Genomic DNA, 12522 nt, shown 5'->3' with positions numbered 1-12522 from the left:
CCAATCTAGAGATCCCATAACAAATGAGGGATTACAATCACGAGATTGGTTGGCAGATGGACTTAGATTTGTCTACTAGCTCTTGTGACTTTTGGCAAGTAAACCTCTCTGAGCCTCAGTTTCCCCAGCTGCAGAATGAAACCATAAATAATACCCACCTCACAGAATCCTGGTAAGAATTAAATGGACTACTGCATGAAAAGCACAGTGGTGCCAGGCTATCAGACGCCCTCAGTAAATAAACAGCAGCTATTATGATTGCGATTATGATGGTGATGATTATTACGATTATTTCAAAGGTGAGATCACATAAAGCATAAAGAAGCTCAGATGATTTATGGCCTTGCATCTGCTGAGCACAAAGCCCAATTTTTCCCATTCCACCGTTTACTGTAGCTGGATTCAATTATTCTTCTCCTTCTCTTTGAGAGTTAATGCACAGACGCCAGCCTGGTCTGGCTTTCAGCCGTGCCCTGCCCTTGCATCCGATTCTCCCTGCTGCCCTGTTCCATATTACAGAACAAAGAGGCTCTTGGTCAGAAGGGACTCCTTGATGTTCTTTGACCCTCTCTTTTAGGATAAAGCTTGTCTGGGAATTTACTGCATAAGGGATGGGGCAAACAAACAGCAATTTAAAACAGAGTTTAAAGGCCGGACAAGTGAAGTATAACCTTTCACAGCAACCTGCTGCTGTACACCTCTGTCCTAGTTTACAGTATTACAGCTAAAGAACACGGATCTCTCCTCACTGAATTTAAAGGTAATTGTCACATCAGGCCTACTCTGACTTTTTTATTCAGATCTGCAGTTGTGACCCACATCTTACCGTTTCTGGCCCTTTTCTGAAAATAGGTGCTCCCACAACTTACAATATGGTATAAGAAATAATAGAATTAAAGAATTGTATATTTAGATATCTTAAGTATTCACATCCAAAAGTTTTTACTTAGAACCAATTTGGGGGCCCCTGCCGTAGGGTCAGCTACAGTAGGAGAGCCACGCCGGCTGGCGCACCTGTGTGTACTGGTTGTGGGGGAAGGCGCTGTCCGCTTCCAGCAGAGGCCCATCGTGCTGGTCCTGGTCTCCATAGCTGTCCTCTTTGCTCATCAGAGACTCCTCCTCAGGCTCTTCGTTCTGGAGCATTTTCTTCATGAAGTCTCTCTTGTCCATCGGGGTTCGAATGATTTTCAGGTTGTTCGTGTAGATGATTATCTTTCCAAAATCTATAATAGGTGGGGGCTAGAGAAATGGAGAATGAGCATGGAAACTTCACCACCAAATACAGGGCAGCAGAACGTGTCCAACCTCCCAGGAAACAGGAGAGGGGGAACCAGCCAATGCGGCGATCCCATCAGACCCCAGAGCACTAGTTCCTGCTCTGGGGTGTTTGCTCTCTCTGGAAGCCATCAAAGCTATCTTCCTCGCTGGTAATCAATCAAAGATGAACTACGCCAAGCCCAGGACGCTGGAGGGCGGGGCTCGACCTCCCATCCTACTGTCTGCCCGCAGCCAATGCAGGGCTGGTATCATGAGTGCATAATAAATGCAAAGAAACACTTTTCTGTTTTCTATGTACCCCTGCAGTTTTTTTTCTATCCATAAATAATATTAGTAAATAACATTAACTGAGCACCATTTGTGTGGCAGGATCCATGTCTTAACATTATCCCACTTTTCTCACAAACCTCCCTGTGAGGGAGATGCCATGGTTTCCATGTTGTACAGGTGAGGGGACTGAGTCTCAGGGGGTTAGGGGGTCTCACCAGGATGACAGAGTTTCTTAGGGACCGTGGCTGGGACTGCAATCCAACTATGTCACACTAAAACGCATATTCTCGCCACTTACACTTCCCTATCGATAAATATTTTCCTTTCAAAATATAGTATCTTAGTGCTGTAGCCTATTTTTTCATTATCTACATAATATAAAACTCTTTTCATGTCAATAAATAAATTTCTAAAGTATTATTATTAATAACTTATGTTCCTTCATATGGAGTTACCACGTGTTACTTAATCATTTGCTCAGGAATAAGTTTGGGCAAGATCCCAGTGCAGAAAATAAAGATGCCTGGGAAGAAGGGGTTCAGCGATTTCTGGACCAAGAACACATATTTTACCCAGAGTTAGGTCCACTTGGAGAGAAATTGCATTGGATTCCAGTTCTACTGTCTACCTATTGTGAGACACAGGAAAATCACACAGCCTCTTCGAACTTCAGTTTGCTCATTAGCAAATGGACTGACATCTAGTTGGTAGGCAGTGCCACAGACAACAAATTATTAAAATATAGAAACACTTTCATATAGAGTGACAAACAGGTGCTGTCCTGAGACTCCCGAGTGACTTCCTATCATCCCTCTCTCCCTTCAGGGAGCCTCTACCATCCCAAAGCCCAGCAATATAAGATTTAATACTTAGGAGCCCTAGTTTCAGAACCCTCCCCCAACACTGCTGGCTTCTATGCTGACTGAGCAATGTCCCTACGGTTAAATATTTTGAGTCTCATCCCTGAAGCTAATTATGTCAAGTTTTGGGGGGGGGGGTGAGCTGGTAGGTGCTTTTAAAAATATAGGAAAAGTATAGGGTTTGGAAAAGTTGGAGATACTATGAAAATGATGGGCATCAGGGCCATTGTTACTATTAAAAACTGATCTTCAGTGGTGCACACATAATCACGCCACACAACTAAACACCTCAGCATCAGCTGTTCTGTCCTGGTTATAGAACTGTATAATCAAATCTGTTGAAATGCTACAGTGAAGCAGCCTTGTATGTATTTCGTCAAAGCCTGGCTTGAGCCAGACTTCCATGTTCAGGCTCCCTTCCTTGAAACACCCATGGTGTTTTCGATAATTATTCATTAAGCCACAAGCTTCCTATCTGGCCCGTTTTTCTCTCCCTCTCCTCAAGGGATTGTGTAGCAGCTTCCATTTCCTATTGTTTTATGCAGGCTGGATTCCTATTTCACACTCTGGAATATCAGTTTCTGAACATCAGAAGATAAGGATGGGGGTACTTTTGGAAGGTTCCATTTCTACTTCCAGTAATAGCCAACGAGGTTCAGTTTCTAGGGAGCTTTTTCATATCTTGAGCTGGTTTTATTTTTCAAGACAAAGCTTTCAATATGCTAAGAGAATCTGAGATCACTTGGTCCAGCCCCCTGCCTGTAAGTTGGTCAACGTCCAGGACACCACCCCTCATAAAAAATTTGCTTTAATGTACCCCAAAGATGGAGGGGACCAAAGCATCTTTAAGGTGTGTTTAAGTTTCAGTCTGACAGCCAAGCTCCTTGTGTCTAAGGAGACTCTCTGGGTGTTAGTAAAGTTCACAGTATCTGGTTACATTAATTGCCTGTGAGGAATACCCACTCTTGAATTATAGAAGGCAGAATGGAGCCAAGAATTTTTCATTTCCTTCCATAGAGCCCAGAATGGCAACCTATGTGATTGAGCATTTGCAACCACCCTGGTGTCGTGGCAACATGCTTAGAGATTGCTAATCAGGCACTACTAAACCCTTCCACTGCTCTTATTAGGTACAAGAAATTTAGTAGGCTTTGAAGGTAGAGAGACCTGAGTTCAAATTCTATTCAAATGTTATTCAACAACCATCTGAGTTTTTCGAATTGTTTAATCCCTATCAACTGCTGTTTTTCCAATTTGTGAAACTCTTTCTCATAGAAATATTTAATCCCTATCAACTGCTGTTTTTCCAATTTGTGAAACTCTTTCTCATAGAAATTACATAATATGTATAAATAAGGTGTTCATTAAACATTATTCCCTTTCCTTTTCCCTTTCATTCCTTTTATGAGTCTTATAACTTCAGTTGGCTTTATTTATTTATTTACTTACTTATTTTTTGAGATAGTCTCACTATGTCACCCTTGATAGATTACCATGGCGTCACAGTTCACAGCAACCTCAAACTCTTGGGCTTAAGCTATTCTCTTACATTAGCATCCAAGTACCTGGGACTACAAGCACCCACCACAATGCCCGGCCATTTGTTGTTGTTGTTGCAGTTGTCATTGTTGTTTAGCAGGCCTGGGCCAGGTTTTAACCCTCCCTAACCACTGAGCATGGGCACCAAGCCTTCAGTTGGTTTTAATTCCTTAAACTATTTTGATTATTTATAGCTACTTTCTCTACCCATCACAGAAAACAAAAGACTAAACATTTCTTGGATCAGAACCTGCTCTTTATGTCAATTGTGGATAACATTTGCTGAGCACATATACCAGTGTGCCAAGCACAATGCTAAGAGCTTCTTAAGTATTATCTTTTTAATCACCACATAACTCTCTTTAAGTAGTCACTTTTATTACCCTCATATCATGGATAATGGTGTTGAAGCATTGCAAGGTTAAGTAGTTTGCTCAAGCTTGCACAGTAAATGGGTAGAAAGCCTGGGCTTTATTGTTCTTGTTGTTGTCGTCTGAGATGGGGTCTCTCTCTGTCACCCAGGCTAGAGTGCAGCAGCCCCATCAGTGGCTCCCTGTAACTTTGAACTCCTAGGCTCAAGTGATCCTCCTGACTCAGCCTCCTAAGCAGCTGGGACTACAAGCCACCATACCTGACTAATTTTTAAAAAATATTTTTGTAAATACAGGGTGTTAAGGACATTTGCACTCAATTACCACAGCCCAATTTACAATGACCAAGTTGTGGAATCAACCCAAGTACCCATCAACCATTCATGGATTAACAAACTGTGGTATATGTATACCATGGACTACTATTCAGCCATAAAAAAGATGGACACTTTCCATCTTTTGTATTAACCTGGATTGAGTTGGAGAACATTCTTTTTAGTAAATTATCTAAGAATAGAAAAGCAAGTACCAATGTACTCAATACTACTATGAAACCAGGAGACTAACTAATACATACCTACACAACAAAAAAAACCAATTTAATTCAAGTGGCGGGGGGAGACAAAATGAAGGAGGGGGATTGATGTGCTCTCACCTAATGAGCACAATGTAACAGCATACGGCACACCTCCTGGGTGCAGGACACAACTACCACAAGGACCTTACCTAGAACAGGCAAGCATGGGAACCCAATCATTTGTACCCTCATATTAATCTGAAGTTTTAAAAAAGACAGAGGCTCAGTATACTGCACAGGTTTGCCTCAGACTTCCGGCCTCAAGCGACCCTCCCAGAGTTCTGAGATCAGCCCAAGGCAGGGTTTGACTAACATCAGAGTCCCTGGGTTGTTTTAAGTCATTATTATTATTGTGGTAAAATGTACATAACATAAAAATTACCATTTCAACCGTTTCTAAGTGTCCAGTCCAGTGGCATTAACTGCATTCACATGGTTGTGCAAACATCCCCACCATCCCTCTTGAGAACTTTTTCTTCTTCCCAAATTCAAACTCTGCATCTACTAAACAATAGTTCTTCCTTCTCCCCAACCCGGAGCCCCTGGAAACCACCATTCTACTTTCTGTCTCCATGAAGGTGATTACTCTAGGTAAGTCATATGAGTGGAATCATACGGTATTTATCTTTTTGTGACTGGCTTATTTCACATATAAGATTTGTCTATGGTATAGCATATGTCAAAATGTCCTTCCTTTGTCCCTCCAATAATTCCAAAATAATTCCTACGGCTGAATAATATTTCATTGCATGTATATACCACATTTTTGGTATATTCATTCATCAACAAATGGACACATGGGTTGTTTCTACCTTTAGGCAATTATGGATAATACTGTTATAAACAATGGTGCACAGATATGTTTGAGTGCAGAGCCTTTGCTTTGAATCATTACACTTAAATGTTACCTCATGGGGTCTCATAACCCCATTGTTTTATAATTAGATTAACTATTGAAAAATCACAACATCTCAGTTCTCATCTTTCCTAAATACCACATTGACAGAGTGTTTCAGTGGAGGATGCTACGTGAATCCATCTTGGATACCCTCACATACTCAAAGGTCAGCTAAGATTGGGATGGGGCACTGGCTTAGGCGACAAAGCAAACAAGGATAACTGGACCAGGCAGGAACTAAAACTTCAACATTGTCTCTAGAGCACCGTGTTTTAACCAAGTGAGCCACGCTTCAACAAAGACTTGTTTACCTAGGTGTATAAATCCATGTTAAACCCTACATTTATATGAATGCCAAGTTTGGCACATGACTTATGAAGGTCAAGCAATCCAAAATTATCTACCATAGCCTTGTACAGCTTTGCATGAACTGTGACTTTGTAAATTCTAAACCTACAAATAAGATATAATTGAAAAGAAATACTGTAAGTGCATCACATAATAAGTACTTAATATATGGTAAGAGCTATTATCATCATCACTATTGCTATGTAATAATTGTGTTCCCTGAAAAATAACATGCCCTAAAGCAAAAAGTATGAGGAATTACACCAGATTCTTATGATTCTGCACCCAATCACCTTGTAAATATCAGGTAGGGCCCTTAAAAACTCTGTACTCTCAGGCACCTGTGGTCCCAGCTGCTTGGGAGGCTGAGGCAGGAGAATTGCTTGAGCTCAAGAGTTGAGGTTGCTGTGAACTGTGACGCCACGGGGCTCTGCTGAGGGTGACATGGTGAGACTCTGTCTCAAAAAAAAAAAAAAAAAAAAATACAACTCAGCCCTCAATTTTCCTTATGTGCAAAATGAGAAGGACCATACTTTGCTTTCTTTCTCCAGGTCACAGGAAAAACAGAATGTGCTAGAAATAGATAGAATAGTATGTAAGAGCACTTTGTAAGGCATAAGTCACCCCATTAACATTCATCCCAGCCCCTTCAATAGTGAAAAGAAACCTGGTACTATCTTTGATAATTGTGGACATGCCCATAATTTTACCAATGCCAGCAAAGCCAATAATACATTTGTCTGCAATAGATACATTATCTATTCCCTTAGGAAACTAACAATAAAAATAATTAGAGGCTAATTATCTGCATTTCACACTTTAAGGATGAGAACACAGCCTGGTGTGCTATTCATTAACAGTGTGGATACATTATATAATTGTATTTAATCTTTTTTAAAAGGCATTCATGGTCCCACTGACAGAGAAGATATACACATCTCCTATGAATTTTGGACATCAGTGAATATTTTCCAGATTCTTTAAGCTTAAAGGAAAATCATGTGTGGGCTTTTGATTATCCATGGAATCAGGGAAGTAATTGAAATTCACAGATTAAACACGCGCTTCGACTGAAGTATTAGTTCAAACTTCTTCCCCATGTAACGTCTCCCTGGGCTTATTTCCTTTTCACCATCTCTTCCCAGGATTCCACTACCCACATTTCATGCTAATGAGCAATGGAAAAGCAAAATAAATAAATAAACATTCTTTAAAAGCAGATAGTAGGAAGGCCATAGAGGTAAAGAATAAGACATGGGTAAACCACAAGCTAAATAATTGGCTGGAATAAAATGAGCATCTTCAAACATTCAGCTCTTTCAGGAAACAAAACGACCTACTTCTGCATAATTTTCTAAAAGGGCAGTCTGGCAACGTGAAAACCACTGCGCCTCGGTTTAATTTACATCCGAGAAAACCCAAAGATCCAATTACAATGTATTACCCTGGATGGAATCTGAATATGATACATGTTCACTGCACCTCCCAATGAGAGTCAACAAGCACGTTATTTTTGTCCCGGATATTTTCTAACAGCGACTTCCCATTTGGAGTGCCTACAGCTCTGGCTGGCACTGGGGCATGAGCAAGCTACAAGTCTGAAGCCTGCCCTTAGAGTTTACATGTCATGCACAATACCAACCTTGTGGTCATTCATCTTGTAATCGTTGAACAGAGGCTGGCTGCCTGCCAAGGTATAGGCATTGCCCTCTCTGAACACACTGATCCTCTGAGCAGTCAGCTTAGGGGAGCACAGCTGGGGCTTGGGAACTTCCCCAGACCCATAAACACCATCCATTGGTTCAAGGGCTTCTTGGAGAAAACTGTGAGGGTATTCTTCCTTTGGTGATTCTAATTCCTGCCCGTCCTCGAAGACCTGCTTCAGTACTCGGCCACTGTAGGAGGAGGAGATTTTAAATCGTACTTTCCGGGGTTTGCCATCGCTCTTCTGATTCAGCTTCTTCTCACTGTCCTCCATCAGAAGAAGAAGAAAGTTCACTGTGGTTACCAGGCTTCTATGTAGCCAGTGGAACTTGGGCCTCTGGGGAAAAGGCATTTTATTTTGTCTCCTGCATATAATTAATTCAAGTTGTTGCTAGGGGATGGTCAATTTACAGTAACTGACACCCGTACATTAAATATTGATAGACCCTCATGAAAAGGCAGGTGATTGTGGGTTTACGGAGTGGAAGGAACATAAGACGAGGTTGGTTGTTCTCATAATTCCAAGCTCATCCATAACTTCACCTCAACCTTGGCTTTTCTTAACCTGGGGCTGAATCAATTTACTTATACTAAACAGGTGCCGATTCAATAAGGATCAGATACTCAATCAGTTAACAAGTGACTTGTTATTGTTACCAATAACAACTGTGATCTGGTGAGCATTTAATAAGTGCCAGAGATCGCTGCCTGCATTATCTTACTTTGTCTTCACAGTTACCCTACAAGGAAAGCATTCTCTGTTCTACAGAGGGGAAAGAGAAGTGCCGTTTCTTCATTTGTCTACTCTAGCACAGCTAAGTGACAAAGCAGGGATTCGAATTCAGATTCATCCTATTCTGACACCCATGATCCGTCCAAGCCAAAGTTTTCAAATTGTGTCTCATGGGGCCTTACAGACACTGGCAGTTCTTGGAAGTTGCTGCTTAGAATAAGAGGATTCCAGGGGTCCTGGATTGTGGATTGTACCCCTGTATTAACCTGACAGTTCTGCTTGGCATGTATTTTATACTGAAGCTTTCCTTTACAAGCACAGCTCTAGCCCCACTGCCTGCTGCACTTTATAAATACCCAACCCCGTGAGATAGTCGCTGAGATGGACATCACAGAAGCGTGAGATTTGGGCCTGAGAACCATCCTACAATCCAGCTCAGGAGACAAACCTAACACATGTGAAATGGTAACCTCTTGCTTAGAGAGCAAACTGTCCACAGCTGAATACCAGAATGGCTACCCAGGGAAGGGAGCAGCCTCTAGGAGACAAAGATACAAGAAAAAGGTTTGCAAACAGGAGGGCCTAGGGCTGGGTCAAATGGGTGGGTTGGATTTACAGAGCTGGAACAGTGGGGTAAAGCCCGTTTTCTGTCTCTGCTAATGGCTCACCATTTACTTATTGCCCAACCTGACCCGTCCCATACTCCTGCAGCCATCCTTACACCCACCCCCAGCTCCGGGGCCCTAGGCCAAACCTTCACCTCTTCTTCTTTCCAAGTTGCAGCTGCCTCCTGATGACTTCCCTACCCATCCCCAACTCCATTTTCCACAGTGCTGGGAAAGCAGTTTCTAAAAACACAAGTTCGTAGATGTCAGTCTCCAGTTTAAAAAAATCTTTTCCAGTGGTCCAGTCTATAACAAGTCCTAACTTTTCCATGCAACAAAGCCCTTCCAAACCCGGTCTGCCTCACTTTAGCTTCCCTTCTATCCTCGGCCTCTGTCACTCAGCCAGGTCCTGACTGGAATTGGTGTTCCAGGCAACCAATAAGCTCTCCCACTTCTCAAAACCACAGGTTTCTGTCTCTTACCCAGTCACTCTGTTTCCTGAGTGGAGGTCTAGCTTCCACCTCCCTTTCAGATCACACTTAAAATGCCATTGCTTCTGGAAGCCTTCCCACCTGCCCCAGGGACAACGCCAAGGAACTTTTGGACCTGCCACTATCCAAGGGTGTGTCACGTGCCCTGCCATTCCTGTTTTTCCTCCATTCGCCTGTGAACGCCTCAGAGTCAGGAGCTGTCTTCGCCATCTATCTGTTCTCAGTGCCTGGTACATAAGATAACTCAGTTGATTATGAATGACTTAAGGTGAAAAAATCAAATAGATAAAACTTTGGAATAGGAATTAAGCATATTTTGCGGAGAACAGCAAAGAAGTAGGATCAGAAGATTAAGAAGGACAACTGCCTTTCTACTGAGGTGATGTGCCCCAGTTATAAAGTCCTTTTATTATCAGTGCCAAAAATAGGTGGGGGGGAGGGGGAGGGGACTAGAGAAACAGCATTAAAAAAGAGAAAGATATGTACTTGATGACATCAGACCTGTTCCTCCAGGTTCCCTAGAATACAGAGCTGACCTGGATAGGCCAGAAATGGATAACAGGAGACTGTGACCTTGACCCTTCAGCCTTCAGGGCAGCCAGGGGAAACCAGGACTATAGGGCTCAGATAGAACATAATATCATAGTATCTGTGCCATGCCATGAAAAAGATTGGTAATCCCTAACTAGAAGAATATTTTTTCTTATCTATTAATAAATGACCAATGGCCTATCTTCATCTAGAAAATCCAGTGAGCTGACTTCCACAACTACTCTTTAAATAAACATTTTCAAATATCCCTACTGAAACCCAGCTGAACATCATTAACAAAGGTATCCTTTCAGAACGGTAGACCAGCAGATCAAAAGATCAAAAGCTGGAGATGAGGTTTCCAGGTAACAGTCTTTTTTTTTTGAGATGGTTCTTGCTCTGTCATCCAGATTGGAGTGTAGTGATAGGATCATAGTTCATTGCGGCCTTGAACTCCTGGGCTCATATACTCTTTCTGTCTCAGCCTCCCAAGTAGCTGGGATTGAAGGCATGTGCCACCAAGCCTGGCTAATTTTTCTTATTATCTGTAGAAATGGGGGTCTTGCTATGTTGCCTAGGCTGGCCTCAAATTGCTGACTTCTACCATCCCCTTCCTTAGCCTCCCAAAGTGCTGAGATAGGAGCGGGAGCCACAGCGCCCTGTCCGTACAACACTTTTTTATGGCCTTTTTCACATTCACAGATTTTCAACAAGCCAAAGCATAATCTTGGAAAGTTTTGAAATAATCATGCTTATTTGATCATTTTTAGATGTTGGAGTTTTCAGAATAGTCTCAACTAATACAGGAGGAGGATAAATTGATAAATTGAAAGCAATTTTGGCAATATCATCAAAAGCCTTAAAATACTCACATCCTTATATCTTGCTAAGAAAGAAAATCCTGTAACTGCATACATCAGAAGAAATCACATGAAAATGCTAACATCAGTTGCCTCCGGGTGGAGGACCTGAATGATTTTTTTCTTTCCCAGTTTTATTATATTTTACTTGTCAATAGAAAGCTCATCTTACTTGGATAATCAAGAGAGAAATGGAAAAAATAAATTCCCTTCAGCCCCATTACTTCTGTTAAGAATATAATTTTTAAAGGAGAAAAATATTTATATAGATAGAGATATTCTCCATGATATTATCCATACTGGGAAAATATGAAACATAACTTCAATGTCCGACAGTAGGATTACTGCACTATGAAAGATTATCTAGTGACTTTTAAAAGGTTTATAAAAAGTTTGAGATGATACGGAAAAATATTTATGATACAGATTTTATTTTCGGTGAGACAGAATTCACTATGCAAACCTATATAGAAAAAAAAGTCTAAAAGTAAATACATTAAAATGTTAACAGTGGTTCTGCTGTGGCATCATAGCTCACAGCAACCTCAAACTCTTGGGCTCAGGCAATTCTGTTGCCTCAGCCTCCCAAGTCACTGAGACTACAGACACTTGCCACAGTGCCCAGCTATTTTTAAAGATGGAGTCTTGCTCTTGTTCAGACAGGTCTCAAACTCCTGAGCTCAGGTAACCCACCGCCTCTACCTCCCCAAGTAGCAAGCCTAATTTTTACTTTACCAGAAGTATAGGGAACAGAGGAATGAGTTAAATGGCCCCAAACAGACAGACAAAGCCATTCTGGGGACAGTCTACAAGATAAAGGTCTCATCAAAAAATCAGTGTATCAGGGGAGAAAAATGTAGGCGGTAGAGGGAACATTCTAGATGTAAAGATAATAGAGACACAACCAAGTGCAATATGTAAACCTAGATCGCTTCCTGGAGAAATTAGACTCTAGAGGCAGTGTCAGAAGGAACTAGAGAATTATTGGTAATTTTCTTAGGCAAGATAATGGGAGAATGTCCTTTTCAGTCATGCCCTCGATGTACTGTATATACCTACTTAAAACATGTGTGCATACACAGAATGCAAAGTAAAAACTGGCAAAATGTTCACGGTACGTGATGACTATTTATTGGACTATGCCTCCAATTTTTTTCTACATTTGAAATGTGTATTATAACAATTGGAGGGAAATGATGCTCTTACAAAATTATTTGCAGATACCTAGGCTTGCTTCTGTGCATTTTGATTTAGACCCTAGAGTATTCTGAATCTTCTTAGGAGCAGAATTTTTATCCTATTCTGTCTGATGTCATTTACTGGACTTTATTTGTATGTGTATTTGGGGATTTGGGAGATTATATTAGATATGTGTCTTGATGAAAGAAATGTGCAATTATTGCAAATTGAGTATGAACATTATCCGTTAGCGATCTTTCCACATCTATCATTTTTAA

At 41.3% G+C, this 12522-nt stretch overlaps 1 protein-coding gene across 1 annotated transcript in view; it reads right to left on the bottom strand.

The window, feature by feature from the left end:
- Positions 1-8119, bottom strand: part of GRXCR2 (glutaredoxin and cysteine rich domain containing 2) — an 11727-nt gene extending 3608 nt beyond the window's left edge. Inside the window, exons 1-2 of the mRNA XM_003782080.1 lie at positions 7784-8119; positions 1015-1239 (exon numbers count right to left, since the gene is read on the bottom strand). Coding sequence (XP_003782128.1) covers positions 1015-1239; positions 7784-8119 — 561 coding nt within the window. The remainder of the gene's footprint in view (positions 1-1014; positions 1240-7783) is intronic.
- Positions 8120-12522: the final 4403 nt, after the last annotated feature.

The sequence above is a fragment of the Otolemur garnettii genome, unplaced genomic scaffold, assembly GCF_000181295.1.
Source record: "Otolemur garnettii isolate 467f Iridium unplaced genomic scaffold, OtoGar3 scaffold00003, whole genome shotgun sequence".
Classification (NCBI taxonomy): domain Eukaryota; kingdom Metazoa; phylum Chordata; class Mammalia; order Primates; family Galagidae; genus Otolemur; species Otolemur garnettii.
Note: the sequence above shows the minus strand (reverse complement) of the source record. Positions and strands in the feature narration are given on the sequence as shown.